The following is a 25,048-nucleotide window of genomic DNA, read 5'->3' as shown; positions in this document are numbered from 1 at the left end:
AAAACAGTAGTGGTAAGAAGGTTTTGTAACATCACCACCATCATCGAACAAAAAATGTTTTGGTTTGGAATATGAAGATGACAATAACAAGAACAGCATAATCAGGTGCGGATTTTGTTGACGTTTCTTTTTTGAACCTTCCTAGTAGGCGGGAACATAATTTTGTTTTCCTTTTTACTTTTTTTAATTATTAGTAGGGACTGGGTTTCCATAGTAATCCAATAAGCCCATTCCATAAGCAAATACATCATTATCAGATAATTATTACCGTTATCATTATCATATATGATGGAAGAAATGGGATAGACCCTGTTCATGGACCGTGTCTTTTTTCTTTTTCTTTTTTTCATTTCCCTCATCAAACTTTTTTAATTATAATTTCATTCCTTAAAATTATATTATTATGATTTTATAAGTTGATATTTCTTCTAACTTTCATTCTTTTATTTCTATACAATATCGAAAGACCTGTGTGACCCAAGATCTAGTTTCTTAACCAAGTTAATTTTCAGACCGGGTTTAACAACTATGGTTTATATAGATTGAAGTTAATTATTTTATTTTTAGATTCACAAATATAGAAGCTACGAAAATAATAACATCAATAATAAAAACGTTGATAAAAATGCATGTTTTTTAATAGAGCCAACTTAATGATCATTCAGAATGGAAGTTTATGGTTAAGGGTTGGTGGGAGGAGTTCAAAATTGATATATAATTAACACTTTTAGCGGATAGAAAATGTTTTTAAAATTTGAAAATTAATTATTTTATTAAAATGATTTCAAGTAAATATTTTTGGTGGGATGAGGTAAGCTCAAAGGTGACAAACAAAGTCTGAGAAAATTACAGCGCAAGTAGATAAGTTTTAATGTGTGATGTATATGTTTTTGTATAAATTGATATTTTTATATAAATTTTTTTAATCAGGTTGCATACTTTTTAGTCAGGTCAAATGACTTTAATGTTTGAAAAAATTGTAGACCTTCCCACATCACAGAGAGTAACTAAGAGAGATATCTAGAGTTTTTCATGTTGGTCACTTTTAAGAGACACTCATAGAGTTTTAATAATTTTAAAAAGATATTTTCTAATATGTATTATATTTTAAGTTCATGATTAATTGCTTTTTTATTAGAAAACACAGCAATGCTCGAACTTTCTAAATTAACAAAATTGATCTGAATTGCAGCTATGGGCCAATGATCTAATTAAATAATTAAATAGATAGTACTATTTTACTAGCTCACGATACGTTGTGGTAGGATCAAAAAATTTTGAATGTGAAAAAAATATCTAGGTCATAGGGGATTATTTGTTATTGTTAATAAACTTGACCAAGCGGGTCAATCTTGACCTTGAAACCTCTTGATCCAATTTCTTGCTTAGCTCGAGTTTAAAATTAACTCGTATTGGAGTTGTCCTAATATGACCTAATTGACTTGACGAGTCCAAAAGAATACAGATGATCGGTAAAAAAATGGTTTGAATTTAAAAGAAATCAAAGATGATGTATTTTTTTATTTTAGTATTGAAATGACAATATACTGAATCGACATGAGCTTCACAGCTCAACTAACAAAACTTATGGGTTTATAATTAACTTATGTAAAAGTTGTCTCGGCGTGAGCTAGTTGACTTGATGGGTTCAAAAGTAACTCGAACAATAGGTAAAAAGAGTGGTCTGATTTAAAAAAAATTTCAAGATGATATATATATATATATATATATATATATATATATATATATATATATATATATATATATATATATATTAAGATGATGATATATTAGATTGATCTATGTTTTGCAACTTATCTTGTTAAATTCATAATCTGGATCATGAATTCCACTGGTTTTAACAGCTTTATTTTTTTCTAACTATTTTTCACTTAATGGTATAAATTATATATAGCTAAAAGAGATCAGTGTTTTACTGTGGACTGCACTGTGCAGTCCACAGTAAAACACTGATTGCAATTTTTCCACTAAATTCCACCTAATTTTATGTTTCACGTGGATAGATATAAATACGTTGATTGCAATAAGATGTGACTAATTTAATTTTACAAAATCAACAAACATAAAGAGTAAGCTGGCCCAGTGGTAAGAACTTGGGACCAAGAGGTTTGCTCCCTCTATGGTCTCAAGTTCGAGTCCTAGGTTGCTCATATGATGGCCACTAGAGGCATACATGGTCGTTAACTTCAGGACCCGTGGGATTAGTCGAGGTGCGCGCAAGCTGGCCCGGACACCCACGTTAAACTAAAAATAAAAATAAAAAAAATAACTTGAAATGGTGCACTTAATTCGTGGAAATAAAGAAGAAAAAATATATTACTCAACATAAAATATAAATACCCACAAATCAAGTTTTTATTATTTGTAAAATATTTATTAGATGAAAAATTTAGAAACTTATATTTTATGTATCAATTACTTTTGAATATTTGATTATTATCTATTACTCAACATAAAATAAAAAGATAATGCATATTTTGAGGTATGTAAATATTATATTAAATTAAAAAAATGTAAATATTTTATACATACACATAGTTAATTCTGGGTTAGATTTAGGATATAATTTGTTAATGTTTGTGCTCTATTTACTATTATAAATAGCTAAAAGAGATTAATGTTTTACTGTGAACTGCACAGTGCAGTTCACAGTAAAATATTGATTTCTTATCCCTGTTGCTTTACTGTTTTTTTTTTAAGTTGTTTTTTTTTTGCTGTTTTTTTATGCCTTTTGGAAAATTATTTTTTGCATCTTTTTTTTTTTAGCAAAAATTTTTTCTTTAATTTAGTTTATTAATGTTAAATTTTTTTATTTAGTTATCAGACTTTCATGATACGTTTTCTAGATTTAACTGGTTAACCTGGTTTAACAAGTTAACCTAGAATATTTTTTTTTTGCTTTTTATTCTTTTTAATTAATTTTTTTTAGTTTAGTTTAGTTGTTAATGTTAAATTTATTTCTATTTGGTTATTAGATTTTTATGACATATATCTCGAGTTTCACGGGTTAACCTGGTTTCACTAGAGAACCAGTTAATTTTGGGTTGAACCGTCAATTTTTTTTTTTTACTTTTATTTTGATAAATTTTTTTGTTTAATTTAGTTTGTTAATGTTAAATTTTTTTTATTTAGTTATCAGACTTTCATGACACAAATCCTAGGTTTAACGGGTTAACATGGTTTGACGAGTTAACCCGGATTTGTTTTTTGATTTTTTCTTTTTAATTAATTTTTTTCGTTTAGTTCAGTTTGTTAATGTTTACTATTTTTTTTATTTATTTACCAGACATTCATGACAAGGATCCGGGGTTTAACGGGTTAACTTGGTTTGACGAGTTAACCTGATTTTTTTTTTGTTTTTTTTTCTTTTAAATTAATTTTTTTCGTTTAATTTAAATTGTTGATGTTAAATGTTTTTTCTATTTAATTATCAAACACGGATTCCGGGTTTGATAGGTTAACCTGGTTTAACAAGTTAGTTCAGTTAATTCTGGGTTAACCCATTAATTTGTTTTTTCATTTTTAATTATCAAACTTTCACGATGCGAATTCAAGGTATGACGGGTTAACCCAATTAATTCATATATTTTTTTCTTCATTAGTTTTTTTCTTTTTAACTAATCCATTTAATTATCACACTTTTATGACACGACCTTGCAGTCAGACCCACGTCCAATGCTTTTGGGTCTGGTATTGCAGTCCAAACACTTTTATGCTAAGGGTTAACCCAAGTTTAATGTTATTATTAATATTATAAATATTACTCTTGGATCAAGCGTTGCAACCAAACCTAAAACTTTTGGGTATAATTTTATAAAAAAAAACTAACATTTTTAGATCTTAGCTTTTTTTGAAATACAAAAAATAATTGACCCGCGGTATCGTGCGGGGCATATAACTAGTAACACCTATAAGTGCTCATAAAATTGAGCATCAATTAAATATTAGGATATTTGTTTGAAATTATAATAACCTTATATAAAGTATACCAATAAATTATGAAGATGAATTGAAAATCAATGAAATATTAAATGATAAAATTAAAAAAATAATAATAAAAATAATTTATTTGAATAATGTATCAATTAAATATCAAGATATTTATTTGAGACAACAATAATATTATAGAAAATAAGTTAAAAAAAATTATAAAAAATATTTCAGAATCAATAAAATATTAGAGGATAAAATTAAAAAAATATAAAAAAATAATTTAATTGAAAAAAAAACTAAAGGATAGAATTTTTTTTTTTGAAAAAAAAAAAAGTGCTCTCATATAAATAGTGAAGTGAGAGGGTTGTTCTTTTATCCATCGTTGACTTTCCCGATCCTTCTCGAAAAACACTTGACCACGTAGAGCTTGCTCAAGTGTTTTGGGGCTCAATGGGCTACTATAGTTTAGATTGGGTCACAATATTATAGGCCCGCTGTTTATATTTTCTTCTCTGGCAAAGGCAAAACAACAAAAACAAACAAATAAAAAAGCTTACGCGCTCTATTTAGCTTTAGCTTTAGCCCAGGGTTTAAACCCTAAACCCTAAGAAAGCAAAGGAAAACTGAGCTGGCTTTCTTCTGCACTTAACAAACACAGAGGATGAATTACAGATTTCAAAACCTGCTCGGAGCCCCGTACAGGGGAGGCAACGTTGTAATTACTCAAAACACCCAACTTATCTCACCTGTCGGTAACCGAGTCTCCATCACCGACCTCCTCAAATCCCAAACCACAACCCTCCCACTCCAATCCTCCTCCAACATCCGCCGCATCGCCGCCTCCCCCGATGGCACTTTCCTCCTCACAGTCGACGAGAACCACCGCTGCCACTTTATCAACATCCCCCGCCGCGTCATCCTCCACCGTATTAACTTCAAGAATACAGTCAATGCCCTCAAGTTCAGCCCTGATGGTAAATTTATTGCTGTTGCGGCTGGAAAGTTGGTTCAAATCTGGCGGTCTCCGGGGTTCAAAAAGGAATTTTTCGCTTTCGAGTTAGTTAGGACCATAGCAGATTGCGAGGATACAGTTACCGCGATTGATTGGAGCTTAGACTGTAAGTATTTGCTTGTTGGCTCGAAGGATTTAGTGGCACGCCTCTTTTGCGTTGAGAAATTGAAAGATGGGATTTTGAATAAGCCCTTTTTGTTTTTAGGCCATAGAGATAATGTCGTTGGTTGTTTCTTTGGTTATGATAAGAAAAATACTGATCAGGTTAATAAAGTTTATACAATTACGCGTGATTGTTACATTTTTAGCTGGGGTTATAGTGGTAATAATGATGGTAATTTTGATGAAAACGACGAGGGAAATTCAGAGCCTGCTTCTCCAGGGACGCCAAAGAGGGATGGGGAAGGGAATGTGAATGGTGAGAGCTTGGGTAATGTTAAAAAAAGGAAGGATTTTGATGGGAAAGATCTGGGAGAAGAGGGGTATTTGCATAAGAGGAAATGGGAGCTGTTAAGGAAAGATGGGTTTATGCAATCACCGGCGAAGTTAACTGCATGTGCTTACCATAGGGGGCTTGATATGGTGGTGGTGGGGTTTTCTAATGGTGTTTTTGGGTTATATCAAATGCCAGATTTTGTTTGCATGCACTTGTTGTCAATTTCCAGGGAGAAGATTACTGCTGCAGTGTTCAATGAGAGTGGGAATTGGTTGGTGTTTGGTTGTGCAAAGCTGGGGCAGTTGCTTGTGTGGGAATGGCGGTCAGAGAGTTATGTGTTGAAGCAACAAGGGCATTACTTCGATGTGAATTGCTTGACTTACTCGCCAGATTCACAATTGCTGGCTACTGGGGCAGATGATAATAAAGTAAAGGTACAAAATGAGCATACAGAGATGTTTTATGTTTTTAGGAAGCTGTAGTTACTTAGCGTGCTGTTCTTAGATTGAATTTGTTATGGAAATGTCGGCATGATGAAATAGGCTAGGTTATTCAAGGATATTTAGGTGCTCTTACTTTGTATATATGGATTGTCTGAAAGAAATGTGCTGCTATGTGCATGTGTGTGGACGTTTGGTAGCAAAAATGTTATGCTTATTTGTTTGATATGCAATTGCTAATCTATATTCTGGAGAGTATATTGGAAAAATGTTATTGATGCATTTGCAAAAATGTTATGATTTTTGTTTATTGTCTATATGTTATATTCATAGGCTGTGAATTTGTTTGTGTGCATGTACACGTCTTTGTTAAATGCAATTAGTTGGACACTGTATTTGTTCTACATATTCTGTTCATGGTCCTTTAAAATTTCAATTTGTTTATATGGCTTTGGTCCTATAGCCCATCTGCTGTTGCAGTTGTTGCAGTGTTGGCCTTTTCTAAGGTAACAAATTTTATTTAAAATGATGAGGGAGCACGTGACGAATGTATGCATGTAATGTTTGGTAAGTGTGTGATCATACTGACCGTGTTTGTCTTAAACAGTTCCTATGATGGTATCTTAAACAGTGTCTTGTGCATGTTTATTTCATAGTACTTTCACAATTTGATGATCTATTTCTCATATCTGATTGTTAAGCTTTTGATAATGTGCTATATGCTTGTCTTTTTGTTGACTCCTTTATTTTTGTACCTATATGCCATATGAATGTGTTGTGTTTGCTTGTCACAGGTGTGGACTGTTTCATCGGGCTTTTGCTTTGTAACATTCTCGGAGCACACTAATGCCGTGACTTCTCTTCATTTTATGGCTAACAACCATTGTCTTTTAAGTGCATCTCTTGATGGAACAGTACGTGCATGGGATTTGTACCGTTATAGAAATTTTAGGACATTTACCACCCCTTCTTCAAGGCAGTTTGTCTCTTTGGCAGCAGACCAAAGTGGGGAAGTAATTTGTGCTGGAACTCTAGATTCATTTGAGGTACTAATTTCTTTTGCTGCTGCATTGAGACCAATCTGCTGTTTTTTTTTTTCCCTGACAGAGTGCTTAATTTTTGTTTGCAATAGATATTTGTTTGGTCAATGAAGACAGGCCGTTTATTGGATATCCTTAGCGGTCATGGAGGTCCTGTTCATGGGCTGATATTTTCTCCCACAAATGTGAGTTGCATTTGATAGCTGTATCTGCACTTTCTGGTTATCCATCCCTTATTTTGTGTTAATTCCTCTTGGTTTCTGTGTTTTGTCCAAAGTGGCTTATTTACATGAATTTCTTTTGATGTTCGATCCCCCTTCTACATTTGGCATATAACAAATCTTGGATTCTTGTAAATTAACTAATAGCATACACATGAACAAATTTGTAAGGTTTATAGTCAGCTTTCATTACCTATTGATTCATGAGTAGCTTCTGAAGTAAACCTATTTTTCCTGTAGGCAGTCTTAACTTCATCATCATGGGACAAAACTGTTCGCTTGTGGGATGTTTTTGAAGGAAAGGGAGCTGTTGAAACGTTCCCTCACACACACGATGTTCTTACTGTGGTTTATCGTCCAGATGGAAAGCAATTAGCTTGCAGCACATTAGATGGGCAAATTCATTTCTGGGACCCAATTGATGGCTTGTTAATGTACACCATTGAGGGCCGCAGGGATATTGCTGGAGGGCGTCTCATGACTGATCGTAGATCAGCGGCAAACTCGACTGCAGGAAAGTGCTTCACAACCTTGTGCTATTCTGCAGATGGGAGTTACATATTAGCTGGTGGAAGTAGCAAGTACATCTGTATGTATGATGTCGCTGATCAGGTTTGCTTCAATCTTATGTATAACCTCATGCTTATCATTTGACATTTTAATTTGGTAAATGTTTCAAATAGTTTAATTATCTAGTTTATTATTTCATGAATTTCATCACAACATGTTTCTATCAATCACTGGAAAGCTCAAACATTTTTGTTTTTGTCATGCGTAAGCTAGTTGAATGTAGATATTAGATTGATAACTATTTGGATGTTGGATATACTTTTGAAGGAATGGTATAGCTTAATTACCTAGTGGCTTATTCTTCCATTTTACATTGTTTGGATGGGTTCCTTGGTCTGCCAGTGTAGATCTCTCTTAATGTTTGAAGTAGTGGATTGATTTATGTATGAACTGCAGGTTCTGCTGCGTCGCTTCCAAATAACTCACAATCTCTCACTAGATGGGGTGCTGGATTTCTTGAACTCCAAGAAAATGACAGATGCAGGTCCACTTGATTTAATTGATGATGATGACTCTGATACTGAAGAAGGCGTTGATAAACAAACTCGAGGAAAGTTGGGGTATGATTTACCAGGATCCATGCCCAATCGTGGAAGGCCTATTATTAGAACCAAATGCCTGAGAATTGCACCCACTGGGCGAAGCTTTGCAGCGGCAACAACAGAGGGGGTTCTTGTTTATTCAATTGATGAATCCTTTATCTTTGATCCCACTGATCTAGATATAGATGTTACACCAGAGGTATCTTGTGTTCTTTTTGTAAAATTCTGTGAAACAAGTAAATCTTTAGTTTTCTTCTCTCTTGTAAGTACTTACCATGGAGAATTCAAAGCATGTTATATAAGGCTGTCAGATGATTGGTATCTGCTTAGTTGGAAATAACAAATTTTCTTCGTTGACTTATAGTAGTGTTTTCTCCTGCTGATTTTATTTGATGACTACATTGGTGTGCAGACAGTTGAAGATGCATTAGATGAAGATCAACCAAACAGAGCTTTAATTCTCAGCCTTCGTCTGAATGAGGATTCACTAATAAAAAAGTGCATTTTTTCTGTCAGTCCATTGGATATACCAGCTGTTGCCTCCTCAGTCCCGTACAGATATCTGCAGAGATTAATTGAAGCATTTTCTGATCTTTTGGAAAGCTGTCCGCACTTGGAATTTTTACTCCGTTGGTGTCAGGTACTTGCTGCCAACTTATGAAATTCTATGACATCAGAGGTCGTCCTGTATTCAGATCTAATTCGTTGTTTGTGATTATTTTTTTGACAGGAGCTTTGCAAAGCTCATGGAAATTCAATTCAACAAAATTCCAGAAATCTTCTTCCCGCTTTAAAATCCTTGCAGAAAGCAATTACTAGAATACATCAGGATTTGGCAGATACTTGTTCGTCTAATGAATACATGCTCCGGTATTTATGCTCAAGCACCAACAAATGATGAACCACTATCAGTGGTCGGGATTTCCTCACTATTATCTGACAAGGTAATATAACTTATTCTCTTGTGAAAAGGGAGCGGAGCAGGCACGCCCATAGCTGTCGACAACATGCCAGGTTCGGATACTTTGATGCAAGGTTCATGTGACTGTAAGCACTTGTTTGCTGGATTTGATCTGTAGTTTATTGGGAAATGTAACATGACTTTGATTCATATACATGACAAATTGTCATGAACTGTTTTTAATGCAATTTTGTTACAGGAAAGATGAATGCAGGTCCATGACATGATTGATGAGGGTTGCTGTATAATATGCTGTTGTTAGACAATCAAGTTAACGGTTCTTGTTGTGTTGCTTTGTGTTCTTTCTCCATTGAAGAAAGGCAACACAACAAAAAGCAAATCACGCATGGCCAACTAATAACCTATTTCCAGGCTAGTATCTTAATTTCTGTAACCATTCTTAATGAGTATTGTCAAATTAATTGACAAATGCATCCGAAGCACCTGCACATGAACATGCACATCCAGCTAATAACAAAATGACTAATAAATCACCAAAAATTCTCAGTTAAACACGGGACGTTTAGACATGGGCTGCTTTTGGACCTGAAAACATAATCGCACTTCTACATTAAGATACGCACACGTTTAGATATAAGCTGCTTTTGGACATTTAGACATGCACATGTTTAGATATTGCCAAGCAATTTTAACTGTGTTACGGTTGAAAGAAAGTAATGCACTTCTATGTCAAGCCATGCATGTGCACTATGACATGGAAGAGATAAAGATGGAAGAATCTTCGGCTGCCAAAGAGAGGTAACACTTGAGTTTCTATCATTCCAAAGATCATCACATTGTGAATCACTAATTCCGTGCTTTCTTGACCTGACTAAATCTCAGCTGGGAAATGAGCAATCATTCATGTAATCCCTTTATTTCTTTCAGTGCTGCAATCATGATCTTCTTGCTTGTTCTAATTCTTGAGACAAGTGAGCATAACGCATGTAGAGAAACAATCTTGTTTCGTAACATAGGCTTTGTGAAAGGATCCAATTCAGGAAAACCACAAAAATCCTCTCTCATACATGCTCTAAACGGTAGAGAAAAGTCCTTAGGAAGTGCAACAAAACCAATTTTGGCCATTATAAAGTTCTCATGCCCCTGGCCCTTACCCATTCCCAAAATGTCTTTTGTCTAGGCCACCAATGCTCTCCTGGTTCCCACTAAAGAGAAAGGAACTATCTTTAGATCATTCATGTATTTTCTACATATACGGGCTAATTTAACTGTCAAGAAAGCATTGAATTCAGATTAAAAAACAAGACTGTTGATCACATAATAACTAGTTATGTTCGTAATTTCTAAATTGATTAAATAGCGTCGCAGTACTTATGGTAGTTGTACGTTACCTACATGATGTTAGAAATTACGAAGGAAAGATTAATGGCTTTATTGTTACTGGAGAATTAGCTTATTAAGGATACTGTATGAGCAACATCTTGGCATTTAAACGTGTATTATGATGTCGAGGAAGGAGATTTGGCTTGTAGAGGAAGAAAAGGAGCCCTATCTTCTTTTACTTGCACTACTAAAAATAATATTAAAATATGTTGCGGATAAAATTCAGCAACAGAATTAGCAACAGATAATTTTAGATATAAATAATAGATATTGATTTGTTTAGCAACGGATTATCCGTTGCTGAAATTCAGTTGCTGAATATGTAAATCAGCAACGGATATTCCATTGTTAATGACTGTTGTTGATCAACAACGAATATTCCGTTGCTGATTAAAACAATTAAGAAACTGCAAAAAACTCTCATGTGTTCTTCAGCGAGAGATTACATATATTTATATTGATTACAGTACAATCAGTGGAATCAATTACAGTTGTGTAGTCAATGGAATATACATGAAAGGCAAGTATTTTACTCCTATAATCAAGCTGCAATATCAAGGTGTAATTTCATCTGCTGATTTGTCGTGGTCTATGATTGCATGGTTTGATATGTTGTGATCTGCAGATTGTGTTTCCATAATATGCCCCTTCAAGATTAATGGGGATGAAATCACGTTGAGCTTGTCTCTGAGGAAGGCAAATCAGGCAAACACAATTGATTTAGTGAGCCCATCAGCAAGTTGATTTTTACTGGAGATGAAGTGCACATCAAGAGTTTTCTGCTGAACCTTTTCCCTGACAAAGTAATAGTCGATCTCCACGTGCTTAGTGCGTGCATGGAAGACTGGATTGGCCATGAGATATGTGGCACCGATGTTGTCACACCATAGTATTGGACTAAAGTAATACCAATTTCATGCAGCAAGGATTGCACCCAGAGAGATTTAGTAGTGGCATGTGAAACTGCACAGTACTCAGCTTCAGTGTTGGATCGTGCCACAACTCTATGATATTAGGCTGTCACCAAGATAGAGGCAAAACCCTGAGGTAGATTTGCGATCATATGGACAGTCCGCCCAGTCAGCATCAGAGTAAATGGAAAGCTGTGTGGAGGTGCTTGGCTTAATAAGTAACCCGAAATGAATTGAAAACTTGAGATATCGTAGGATTCTCTTCATAGTTGTCCAGTGTTCATCAGTAGGTTGGTGCATGAATTGGCAGACTTTGTTAACTGTAAAGGAAATGTCTGGGCGAGTCAGGGATAAATATTGTAATGCTCTCACAATACTACGATAATTGGAAGGATCAGAATAAGATCCACCCACGACCAAGGATAGTTTCTGAGAGGAGGACATTGGTGAAAAGACCGGTTTGGCATCCACCATATTTGTACACTGGAGAAGGTTGAAGATGTATTGGCTTTGCGAGAGAAGGAGACCTTTGGCCAGCTGATGTGCTTCTATGCCCATAAAATATTTAAGGTGTCCAAGATCTTTGACAACAAATTCATGACTGAGATTGGTGATCAACTGGGAGATGGCCAGTGGATTTGAGCCAGTGATCAGGATATCATCGACATAAACAAGTAGGAATAATGAAGTTGAACCATGTCTGCAGATGAAAAGAAAAGTGTCGGAGTAGGAGTTCATAAAATCAAAAGAGAGCAAGTGTTTTTGTAATCAATGGTACCAGGCTCGTGGAGCCTGTTTGAGACCGTAAAGGGCCTTATGTAGTCAACAAATATGGTTGGGGAATCAAGGATGCACATAGCTAAGCAGTTGGTGCATGTAAACTTCTTCAAATAGGTGGCCGTGGAGAAAGGCGTTTTGTATATCAATCTGATATATCGGCCACTAATTGGAGACAACATAGCTGAGCATGACGCAAATGGTGGTGGGTTTTACCACAGGGCTGAATGTGTCATCATAATCAATTCCTGGTTGTTGATGATAACCCTTGGCGACAAGTCTCACCTTTCGTAGTTCAAGAGAGTCATCTGACCTGCGTTTGGATTTGAAAATCCACGTGGAGCCGACTACATTGAGACCAGGTGTGGCAGGGATTAAGGACCATGTGCCATTTCTCATGAGTGCAATAAATTCTTCATCCATCGCTGCACGCCATTCACGATGTTTTGAAGCTTCTAAATAGCAGGTTGGTGATTCAGGAATGGTACTTGTTACAAGAAAGGTTTGTGGCAGAGGATGCCGAACAGTTCCATCAGGATTCTTCTTTGGCTTAACGATATTGTTTCGAGATCGTGTGATCATCTGATGAGGATGATGCAAAGGGAGTTCTGCAGCAATGGACGTGTGTTGGGTTGGCTGTGGTGTGGGAGCAGAGTCATTGGAAAGGTTGGAGGAATTTAGGTCGGGTGATGGTATGTTTTGGGAAGGAGCAGGGACTGATGAGAATGACGAGAATGGTTAAGGATAGGAAGAAGGTGTTGTCGGGGTATGATTGACATTGTTTCTTAAAAGGGAGATAAGAAGAGTTGTATATGAGGTTGATGAAGACTGGGGAGGGGAAGTATTTGAACTCGCAAAGGGAAAATACCCTTCATCGAAGACCACATGTTTTGAGACAAATACCTTGCCAATAGATGTATCAAGGCATTTGAATCCACGGTGAGAATTGCTATAACCAAGGAAGATGCAACGTTTAGAACGAAAATCAAGTTTGTTGCGATTAAAAGGACGAAGAAAAGGAAAACAAGCACACCCAAAAATTTTTAAGGATGAAAAATTAGGAACATAGTTGTAGATTTTTTCAAATGGGGACATGCCAAGAGGGGAAGTAGGAAGATGATTAATAAGATATGTGGCCATGATAAAAGTATTATCCCAATAAATGTGAGGAACATGATTGTGGGATAAGAGGGAGAGACCCATTTCAACGATGTGACGGTGTTTTCGTTTGACAGATCCATTTTATTGGGAAGTATGAGGGCAAGAGATTCGATGTTGAATGCCAAATTGTGTAAAATATGTGTGAAAGGAGCGATACTCCCCACCCCAATCGGTTTGGAAAGATTTTATCTTACAATTAAATTGGTATTCAACAAGTTTTTGAAATGAGTGAAAAATGGGCATGACACTAGATTTATCAGAGATTGGATACAGCCATGTGAATTTGCTAAAATGACCAACAAAAGAAGCATAATATTTATTTCCAGTTGTGGACATGACAAGAGATGGACCCTACACATCAGAGAAAATTAATTCTAGTGGTTGATTGGAAATTGATTGAGAACTAGAAAAAGGAAGGCAATGACTCTTTCCTTATTGACAACTTGAATAGATACTCGGAATTTTATTAGACGAAGTAGGTAAAGAAAATTTTGAAACGAGATAACGGACAGTTTGATAGGACGGATGACCCATTCGGTAGTGCCAGACATTAAGGGGGACTCGTTCAGATAAGTAGGCTTGTGGACGGTTTATTAATGACATGGAGGTTGGAAAAACGTAAAGGTCGTCTTTAGGTTTGCCGCGCAGAAGAACTCTCCCCATTGCTTCGTCCTTCACCAAAAAAGAAGAAGAATGAAATTTAATATAAACGTTATTGTCTCTTGTGAATTGACTAACAGAAATTAAATTCTTTTGAATTTGAGGCACATTCAACAACTTATTTAAAATAAAAGAAGTTGTCGATGTGTAGAGAGTTGTAGAGCTAATGTGTTTTATAGGCAAACCTGCCCAATCTCCAACATGAATTTGGTCGTTGCCAAGATAAGCATCTGACTAGAGAGACAGGTTATTGAAGTTGTTGGTGAAGTGATTTGTGGAACTAGTATCCAAATACCAGTTGGTATCATGAGGTGATGAGGAAGTTGTCATATAAGCTGCCATGTGAGGAAAGGTACCTTAGTAGGCATGATCAAATCTGTAATGACATTGGATGGCCGTGTGACCAAGTTTGCCACAGACCTGACACTGTGGTCTCGGATTGGAGGAGTAATTGGGAGATGGACCTCTTCCTTTATAGCCACGTCCCTTTCCTCTGTTGTTGGAGCCATAAGACTGGTGCTGAGGGAGATGTTGGTGTTATGTACATCTTTCAACACGTGATCTATGGTCATTTCTTGTGGCCATGTTCACCGAATTAACAGAATTATCAAAAGAGACTTGTTGTTGTTCCAGACGTAGTTCAAATGCAAGAAGATATTAAAAATATCTTTTAAGGTCATTTTGTCAACTTGAGTGGAAATTGAGGTGACAATAGCATCATAAGAAGTATCAAGACCACCAAGAAGATAAGTTAGAAATTCATGGTTTTGAAGGGGTTGTTTGATGGCTGCTAGGTTGTCTGAGAAGGTCTTTATTTTTTTTGAAAATAATCAAAGATTGACAAGTTACCTTTCTTGGTGAAGGCTAGGAATTGTCTGGTTTGTATGGCGCAAGCAAAAGAATGAGAGGCAAACATTCTCTCAAGAGCAATCCAGACTTCTCTGGATGTTGATAGGCCAACCATTTGTGCTAGAATATTTTTAGACAGAGAGGGGACCAGTGCACTTAGCACAACCTAATCTTGATCATACCAAGTACAATAGTGGGGATTTGATATTTCAGCAGGAATGGTTTGGGAGGTTGCTGCTTCAGGATTAATAATAGTGAGGCTTGGACTGGAGATAGTTCCATCAACAAAACCAAAGAGACGTTGACCACGTAGGTAGAGAACGATTTGGGTTTTCTATAGTAAATAATTATCCTTGGTAAGTTTGACTGTGACGAGGCTATGGATATTGATAGGAGTGACGGAGTTGGGAGAAGAAGAAGCCATAATAGTGGATCGAAAAACAGAGGTTATGTTTTGCTCTGATACCGTAAAACAATTCAGAAACTGCAAGAAACTCTCGTATGTTCTTCAGCGAGAGATTATATATATTGATATTGATTGTAGTACAATCAGGGGAATCAATTACAACTGTGTAGTCAATGAAATATACATGAAAGGCAAGTATTTAACTCCTATAATTAAGCTGCAATATCAAGGTGTAATTTCATCTGTTGATTTGTTGTGGTCTGTGATTGCATGGTTTGATATGCCATGATTTGCAGATTGTTTTTCCATAATAATGATCATCAAAGGAATATCCGATGTTAATAACCGTTGCCAATCAGCATGACAAAGATAGGTAGAATTGAAAGAGATATATGAGTTTGGCTCCTGGAGAAGGAATAGAAAAAGAGAGATATGGGTTAATTAGGTGTTTGGAGAATTATAGAAGGAGACACAATATTGGGTTCTTTTGAGGGTGAATAAATTTTGCAGCTGTGTGAGGTTCTTCTTTTGTTGTTTTCAAGGAATAGATATATAGACCAATAAAAAAACAACACGTCATTATTATTATTATTATTATTTTACAAAAGTCAAAATTTAAACCTTTTTATATCAACAACTATATTAGCAATGGCAAATCCGTTGCAAATTCTTAATATATTAATTTATTTTTTAATATCTAATTTTTCATTGCTGAATTTGTTGTTAATATTAAAGAATTAATATATATTTAATCCATTGCTAATCTGTTACTAAAATTACATCTAAATTATTTTGATGCTAACATCTGATGCTAATTGCCCTCCTTTTTAGTAGTGTTGGAGATAATGATTTTTGGGATGGGAAATTCAATGACTAAATGCTTGTTAGTTGTTTTGATGTTGCATGAAGGATTTTTGTAACTCTTCGATGAGGATGATAATAACATGGCTCAGCAACAATAAACGAGCATAGAAGTTATGGAATATAATTATAAATTATAATAATCATGTAAGAATTTTATTATATCTTAGTTTATATCCTCTTCTATTGCTGTGCTTAGATTCATTGCACAAAACAATGATAAATAAATAACCAAATAGGCAATACCCTTGAGATAAGAAAAAATATATTTATCCAAGTCAAAACACGAAGAATATTAAAAAAATATTCATGTGAGGAACTTCTGAAAATCTGTCTTCGTAAGAACCTGCGATCAAATTTTCATCAGGCAAACATTAAGAGACACGGTTCTATTAAGGGAGAAAGTCATGTCACTTGAAGATTCGGGAGAGACACAGACAAGGTGTTACGTTTCCTTTATTTATAACACAGCAACAAGCCGAAGGAAAGAGTGTAGTCGGTATAGCCCAGCCCAAATACTTGTGTATTTGAATCCCTGGCTTCAGGCCCAATTCTTGACCCAATAGGTAATGAAGAAAATTGTTAAAAAGATTTCAAATGTAGTCCTCGTTTTTGTTTCAATTCAGCAAGCAAGCCACTTCAAAATATATTTCATCAGACTTACTTTATATTCGTCTTATTTTATAAATTCAACCCAATAAGTAATCACAATGCCATGAATTAAACCTATTGGTAGAGGCTATATTATTCTTAGTATTACGATTCATTCCAATTAGATTAAATTTGAAGAATAAAGAGTATAGTTAATAAAATGCATTTTATAGGGGCTCATTTGTCAAACCGATACAAAATCCAAGTGTGATTTTCCGAAGTATTGTAAAACCCCTCAAATGGAGACATGGTTAGAACTTAGAACTTAAAACCCTAGCCGGAGAAACCCTCGGTCCTTTTCTGTTGCCTCTCAGTTCATTTAAACCGGGTGGAAGATGCAGGTTTTGGTGAAAACGGTAACGGGAAAGACCCTAACATTGGAGATGGAGTCTTCAGACACCATCGACTATGTAAAGGCAAAAATCAAAGACGTGGAAGGCATTCCACCCGAACAACAACGCCTAGTCTTCGCAGGAAAACAGCTGGAAGATGGCCAAGCCCTTGCCGACTTCAGTATCCGCAAGAAGAAGAAAAATAAACCCCTCGAGCTTGCTCTGCTCCAGGTTGACGACGCTGATGCTCCACCAAAACAGCTAGGTAACATCATTTGATAGGAAATGCTTAAGATCGTTCATTCATGGTGTCTGGTATTTACAATAAGAGGAAACTGTGTTGCAGATGTCCAAAATCTAGAATCGGAAACACCAGTTGCCTCTACGAAAGCTAGAAAAACAAAGAAGAAGAAACGCGCTGCGTCTGACACAGGAGACACAATTGATACTGGTATGGATTGTCATACAGTTGTTTTTTAATTATAGTTACTGCTCCTTGTTTGTCTTGTCCCAATTGATTTGCGTAACTCACACAATACATGGCTCATTGTGTTTAGCACTAGAAAGATAAATGTTTTTACTCGATAAGATGATGGGTTTTTTCCCTTGTTTATGTAATTGGATTTAGTTGAAGTATTCATTAACTTGATTAAAGCAGATAATATACAGTTCGAGCTAACGGTTTGCTCCTAACTCCTCCTATGATACAGCTTATGTCTGCCATTTTACTGAAAGATCATTTTTTTTTTAATTTTGGCTCTGATTGGAGAAAGAGGATTTCCAGTGATAGAAAATTTTAGGAATAGTTACTTTTCCTTGAGGGCAATTAGCTTTGACAGAAAACAAGTTTCATAAACTAAATAGAAATTAAATAATCAACAATGAACATTTGGAGAAAGAGGATTATAGTGGGATGAGGTCCTCAAGTTTCTTATTGATTCCCATATTGAAATTAGCCTTGTAACTGATATCACTCTGCCATCACTGTACTGGTCGCTATCAAGCATGTACTTTTAGCAAAAAACCAGGTACCAAACCCACTCCTGATATATATAGGCACACACGCACGCACGCAGTCTTGCATGCGTGATGATACCGATTATTGTCAAATACTTACATTTGGCTCCTCCTAGTGTCTTATCATTTTAGTTTGAACTACCAGGAGTGGTGGTGTGACCCAAATTTCTGGCTACTGATTGCGTAATTCTCCATTTTTTGTTTGGTTAAGTGGTGTTGGATTTTCTGAGATGTCACCTGTTATGGTGGTACTCTTCTTTTGTGAGTGTTACTATATTGAATGTTTATATATGCTCACACATTCACCCCTCTGATATAGATCATGGTGAAGCCACTGATGGTGTCCTTGTTGAGCATGATGTGAATGAGCTGACCATGGGTGAAAAACTTGCTAGTATAACTTTACAAGATGATGATAAAACCAGCAGCCATGAGATGCAAGAATCACCTCCTAGCGCAAAGCCACCAAGTGCTGATTCAGTTAACATTCTCCTTAAGCAAGCATTGCGTGCTGGTGATCGTGCGCTTCTTTTAGATTGCTTATACACCCAAGATGAGAAGGTTGTTTTCTTTTCTTTAGATTTGTTAATGCTGAACTTTCCTTAAAGGAGGTTTTACTTTAGTACTAAATTAATTGCTATTATGCTTCCCATGAACTTGTGCACAGCACATTCCTTTTCACATTTGTTTTCAGTTAGTACTTTTTTATCAAGAAACAAAATATACCGGTACATAACTCATAATATTTTCTGTTTGCAGGTTATTGCAAATTCAATCTCGCTGCTTAATCCATCTGATGTTCTCAAGCTTTTACACAGTCTTCAATCCATAATTCACTCAAGGTGGACAGTTACTTGTCTTATCAAGATTTGTCTGGTGAATCTGACAGATCATGTTTGCGTTATCTGTCCATTATTTGTTTTTCAAATTTGTACCTTACAGCAATAATTTTTTTTTTTCTGAATAACCATAGTTTGTGGATTTTCATTCAACACTTTTTAATCTCTGGATTCTTTAAAGGCAGAAGCAAAAGTATTATTTGAATTCGACCCAAACATATGTTTCAACGAGGTCTTACGAAATGTGTTTTTGTTGCAGGGGTTCAATCTTGGCATGTGCTCTTCCTTGGCTAAGAAGTTTACTTCTTCAACATTCAACTGGAATAATGTCCCAGGAATCTTCTTTACTTGCTTTGAATTCCTTATATCAGGTGAAAAATGAGAGCCTCGCCCTGGAAAGACTCTGAAGAGTGATGTATAGCAATGGAAGTCTTTTTCATCTGAAAATTCATGTCCATTCATGCTTTATGAACTTTTTTATTATCATTTTGGCCCTTCCCTGGATATCAAGTTTGTCTTTTGGAATATAGTTGAGACAATCAGATAATATTGGTTTTCCTTAAAAATTTAATTGCTGAGATTAGACTAGTCTTTGCTGATGTTGTTTTGAGTTTCATCTACTGAGATTATAATTGTTAGATTGTGGTGTATCTCACATCTTTTCGATGTGGTAGTACTTGCATTATCACATATTCTAGTGAATTTAAATTGGATAATTGATATATGATTCCTCTTAAAGTTTTAATTTGAAGTATGTCATGTTTATCAGCTCATCGAATCCCGAGTGGCAACCTTCCAGTCAGCACTTCAATTGTCAAGTTGCTTAGACATCTTCTATGCAGGGGTATTGTTTTTGTGATATTATGCAGTTAGTGAATTTGCAGCAGCTTGTAATTATTGATAATGTGATTTGTTTCTTTCTTTCTGCTTTAAATCAGGTCGTTGATGATGCATTGGATGAAAATCAAACAATAACTCCTGTAATTTACGAGGACAATGATGAAAGTGACGAGGAGGAAGAGGAATCTGAGGATGCCATGGAAAACGATGAAGGTAGCAGGGAGGAGGAAGCACTTGATGGACTTACTGATATTGAAGGAAGCGATGGCATGAGTGAGTGATAGTGTCATTCAAGCACAATTTTGGTTGCCGCATTGATAAGGATTAAGAGCTATCAATTTCAGTGAAGACGATCTCTTCTTTCAGTCCAGGGCATCCTTTGACAGATTCAGAGTTAACTACTGTAAGTTCACTTCCTGGGGAGTACAAAGATTGGGAAATCTCTTAGATGGCTAGAAGCATATGTCGGTTTTTCTGTTGGTTTGTGCGAGAGAAACAGTGCACCATAGCCTTGCTTGTATGGCTTTGATTCTTGTCAATTTTGTTTTCCTTTCGCTGACATTTTGAGAAAACCACACCAAAATGTTGCATTTCCTCCTTTTCAAGTAATTTTAGAGAAACAGAGACTGCAACATCATTTCATGTAGTCGTGAGATATGATTTCTTTTTGCAAATCAAGAAAATAGCAGTCCCAAGTAGAGAGATCAGAGACTGAATGGAATTAGATTTGATAATTTCTGGGCATCACTGATATTTTCGTTGAGCAGGATGATTCGTCGCTTTGGGTAGAGCGCATGTCCACCAACGGTCTACTTTCTCAAGAGCTGCCCATTGCAAGCGTAGTGTTGAATCTGTTGACGTTGATTGGAAAAAATAATAATAATAATTAATACCTGGGTTCTACTTGCATGAAATTTGCAGAGGCGGATTTTGATAAAAATATACTGTGGTTTGGGAATGTAATAATAAAAATGTACACACATAAAATCAAAATATGTTATTAACATAACTTATTTGGTTTGGTAAAAAACGTTGTACATTTGCCTTTGTTTTACTGTGGTTTATAATAGTAAATTAATGTTTTTGTTCTTCACTAAAAAAAATCAATGAATTTGTCTTAAAGGGTAAAAATGTTTTTTTTACAGGGTCCATTAAATTACTTGGTTATTCTTAAGAGCAACAACAAAAAAAAAAACTTTGGACTTGGGGCTTTTTCAACAATTCTTTTTGCTCTGCACCGTGTAATTGTTTTATTACCCTTAAAGTTAAAAATTCTTAAGCTTGACTTTAGGGGCATATTAGTTATTTTATTTATTTATTTATTTATTTTTTTTTTGCAATAACCATGTGATCCTAGATATAATTCAACAATTTAATTATTAAAATTAAAAAAAGTTGGTGGCACATTTCACAAATGCACCAACAAGTAAGCCGACTCGTCATCTTCAAACGGTGCATACAATGGCTTATTAAAGTGAAAAATAGGCTTTCTTGATTTATTTGATACATTATGTCGATTCATCATGTCGGGCATTATCTTTTTGGGTGGTGCATATTCCTAGATTATCTTAGATTTGGTGTAATTGACTTTCTTCTCTTTTTTCCTTTTTTCTTCCTCTTTCTTGGTTTTCATGCTTAACCTTAAAACATTTCACATCATTCTTTGAGTTTGTTTTTTTTAGGATTTAGTCATTGTTTTTTTAGTTGTTATTTTGTTTATTTGAATGAATTTATAGAATTGAATTTGTTTTTCAATTTTATCCTCCATCATCTTTTTATTTCAAATTTGATTTTTATTCTTTTGATTTTTATTTATTTTATTTAGAATAGTTTTAAAAATTGATTTATTTTAATGATTTCATCATTATTTATCATATTTACATATTAGATTTTAGCATCATTCTTTAGATTATTGTATTTTTTTCCTTGGAAAGTTTTTTAAATTAATATTTTTTTATTTCATTTTACAATATTAAATTGAGCTTCATGATTGATCTCTAGTCTAAGATTTAAGAGGTTGCGAACTTGAGAGCGTGACCCATATTTAGGAGATTCACCCAACTTTTTTTTTTTTTTTTAAAAAAAAGTCATGTTTTTCAGTTTCATCATGTAGCATTTGATATCGAGCTCCGTAATTTATTTATTTTTCCTTATATAGAATATTTCATTGATTTTAAAAATTACATAGATTATTCGAGTTCTTTTTATTTGTCGTTCTTTGTAAAATTTATCCTCTTTTTAAAGATTTTTTTGAATTGAATTGAATTAAATTAATTGCTCAATATTTTTGTTTTAAATAGTATTGTCCAATGTCACCATCTTCATTTTTTAAAAACATTTTCTTAAAGGTTATACAAAAATATCTGGCCTGTGGCGTAGCTCAAAATAAAATTTCATTTGTTTTTTTTTAACTCGTATTTTTTTTAATTTTATTTTTTAATATTTGATTTATTTAGAAATTGAGCTCCATAATATATTTGAAAATTGAGCTGTATAATGTTTTTGGTGACTTTCTATAATATTTTTTTAGGTTATCTTGGATTTTTTAATTTGTTAATTTTTTAATTATATTATTAAATTAACCTAACTTAACTAGCATCACATAGGCATTTCTTTTTTATATTCGGATCATAATTTAGATTATTTTTTTTCAATTTAGTTCTTCTCACGGGCTGAATGCTCCGGATTACAGTTGAGGTAAAAAATCTAGTGTCAGCTAAACGAGTTGGTCTAAAAATCAGCGTAACAAGGTGAATTCAGAGGACAAAACCTATGTAAATTACCAAGGTTTTGAAGGCTCATGTAAACATTTACGCCTTCGAACCAGAACCAACTTATCCATATACAAGGTTTTGATTTCTTTTTTCTCAAGAAAAAAAAGGCAAGGATTCTAGCTTTCGATTTTTCACGCAAATGTCAACTGCTTCTTCTTTCAAGTTTTCTTTTTCTTTCCCTTAATGATTGATTAATCGTAAAAGTTTCTCTGTCAGTCCTGGCTTGATAACTTGATGTGATCATCACGATCAGCCAAATCATGCAAAAGCGAAGAAACAAGGGGAGGGAAAACAAGATTTTACTTCATCGATCAAGCAAAGTGAAAATCACAACGAATCCCTTCATGAAGACGACAGTACTGACTGTTTTATTTTTGGACTCGAAGCGTTCCAAGCTGCTAAACTCGGGATCTTTAGAAAGCCAAAGGGAGCCCTATCTAGCTAGCAGCTTGCCCAGCTAAGGTGATATTAAGGACTTAAAAAACATGCCCAAATAAACGTGAACATAATTCAAAGGATCAGAGCTATATATGGATGTATGATCCCATGCTCTTATTCGTACATATAGCACTAGTATTTGGTCTCCTTATAGGTGGTGGTGTTCTTATAACCAGCAGGATCTTCCGTCTCATCTTTCCTGGTATAGATATCCTCATCCTCACCAGGGCCACCCATCCCCAAACTCTGCTTCACAGTATCCTTAGCGCTCTCAGCCATCTTCATCACTTTCTCCCCAGTTTGCTGCATAACCCCCTTGGAGCTCTCCTTGCCTTCCTGGGTCTTCTGCTTGGCAGTCTCGGTAGTCTCTGCTGTCTTCTCCCTGGCCTCTTGAGCCTTCTGTCCAGCCTTCTCTTTGGCTTGCTGGGCTGTTTCACATGTCTTGTCCTTCACTTCCCTGGCCTTTTCCTTCATGTTACCTGTCACTCTACCAGTCTTCTCCTGTTCAGGCAATAACTTTAATACATCAGCAATCAATATCACTATATCAGGAAAGTCGCTGCCATTGATGCGAGAAATAAACTGATCATATGATATATATATATATATACCTCAGCTCGGCCATGGGATTCACCAGCTCTGTAGCTCTGCTCATGAGATGCCATTTTGCTCTTGAAAATTGAAAGGTAATTCTCTGGCTAGCCTCGTTTTTCTTAAGTAGCTGTATAACGAGCTTTAGTTGCAGTGAATGTGAACCCTTCTTGTTTGCGTGAAATTTTATAGCCTTACAATGGTTACTGTATGACTCACACGTGTCCTTCTTTGCTGACACTTGTAGGGTACGTGCCTCGCGTTTGTGAGCAATCCCTGCTTTATGTGTCGGCTTGATGTTTTTTTATAGAAGACACTGCCTGTGAGGTAGTGGCACGTGGTCGTTCAGTATATTGAATTCGAACGTGTCAGCAGATTACGCTTTTGGAGTTCTCATGCATTGCTGTTTGATTTGCTGGCGTATATAATTTATTAGTTTTTTTTTTTCGCCGGGAAGTCGAAAATTATTTTTATTTAATTTAAGAAAATTATATTTATTTATCAAGTTTTGAAAATTTTCAATTTTCTTTCTCGGTCAGCATAAATTTTCTCTTCTCCAAAAAATAATTTCTATCTTCAAATATCATTTTCTCTTTCTTTTTTTTTCATAATTTTCTAAACCCAAGTCAAAATTAACTAAAATACAATATTTTTAATTATTTTTTCTTCTTTTGTGTGTGTTGGAATCTCTCCCTTCTCATTAAATGCACATAGTTGTGTTTTTTTAAAACTCTTTTAAGAAAATCAAATTAAATTTTAGAAAGAAACTTAATTTTTTAATCTTTGTCAATCTTATTGGTGAAAGGAAAATAATTCTAAGAAAAACATTTAAATACTCATTTTTCAAAAAAGATCATATATTTTGTAGGAAAAATTCTTAATTAATATCTCTTTGATTCTCAATAAAACCTTTTGTTTTTCTAAAAGACTACTTTGAGAATAAAAAATTTGAGATAATATATCATTACGCAGTGATACAGGAGTGTTTTAATTTTTTCAACAAATTAAAAAAAAAGATGATAAGTCATTTATCTCTTAAAAGTGAATTAATTCATATTTTTTTTCAATACATATAATAAATTATATATATAATTCAAATGATACAAATTTATTATCATACCCTAAAGGTAAGACAATTTAATCCACCTTTACTAATCTCCATCTCCATGAATAAAAAATTGGGTATATGTAACCATCTAATAATAGATGGTTCAGTAATAAAAATTTGGGATTAAAAGATTTGTTTTTCATATATTTTCAAGTTCGAGTTATGAGATTACTAATATGATAGTCAGTAAAGGTTTATATGGTCATTAACTTCATAACCCATAAAATTAATTAAGATACATATATACTGACTCAAACATCCACATTACATTTTTTTTTCAGCTCCATGCTCATTTTTATTTGAATAATTGAAG

The 25,048-nt window shown here is 34.7% G+C and overlaps 3 protein-coding genes across 3 annotated transcripts; 2 read left to right on the top strand and 1 right to left on the bottom strand.

Moving 5' to 3' along the window:
- Window positions 1-4,482: 4,482 nt before the first annotated feature.
- On the top strand, window positions 4,483-9,424 carry LOC118034816 (periodic tryptophan protein 2). The gene is made up of 7 exons (XM_035040232.2): window positions 4,483-5,836; window positions 6,637-6,888; window positions 6,975-7,067; window positions 7,344-7,715; window positions 8,070-8,414; window positions 8,628-8,855; window positions 8,946-9,424. The coding sequence occupies exons 1-7, from the start codon at window positions 4,616-4,618 to the stop codon at window positions 9,111-9,113; spliced, it is 2,679 nt and encodes an 892-aa protein (XP_034896123.1). The 5' UTR covers window positions 4,483-4,615; the 3' UTR covers window positions 9,114-9,424.
- Window positions 9,425-17,037: 7,613 nt separating this feature from the next.
- On the top strand, window positions 17,038-20,558 carry LOC118034862 (uncharacterized). Its single transcript, XM_035040294.2, has 7 exons — window positions 17,038-17,393; window positions 17,475-17,579; window positions 18,465-18,706; window positions 18,905-18,987; window positions 19,244-19,355; window positions 19,754-19,828; window positions 19,923-20,558. The coding sequence occupies exons 1-7, from the start codon at window positions 17,132-17,134 to the stop codon at window positions 20,103-20,105; spliced, it is 1,062 nt and encodes a 353-aa protein (XP_034896185.1). The 5' UTR covers window positions 17,038-17,131; the 3' UTR covers window positions 20,106-20,558.
- A 2,325-nt stretch (window positions 20,559-22,883) lies between these two features.
- Window positions 22,884-23,770, bottom strand: LOC118034863 (uncharacterized). The gene is made up of 2 exons (XM_035040295.2): window positions 23,648-23,770; window positions 22,884-23,537 (listed from the first exon to the last, which is right to left on the bottom strand). Exons 1-2 carry the CDS (start codon window positions 23,699-23,701, stop codon window positions 23,169-23,171), a joined length of 423 nt encoding a protein of 140 aa, XP_034896186.1. The 5' UTR covers window positions 23,702-23,770; the 3' UTR covers window positions 22,884-23,168.
- Between the last annotated feature and the right edge of the window lie 1,278 nt (window positions 23,771-25,048).

Source organism: Populus alba, chromosome 1 (genome assembly GCF_005239225.2).
Source record: "Populus alba chromosome 1, ASM523922v2, whole genome shotgun sequence".
Classification (NCBI taxonomy): domain Eukaryota; kingdom Viridiplantae; phylum Streptophyta; class Magnoliopsida; order Malpighiales; family Salicaceae; genus Populus; species Populus alba.
The sequence above is the reverse complement of the archived record's forward strand: the minus strand, read 5'-3'. Positions and strand labels throughout refer to the sequence as shown.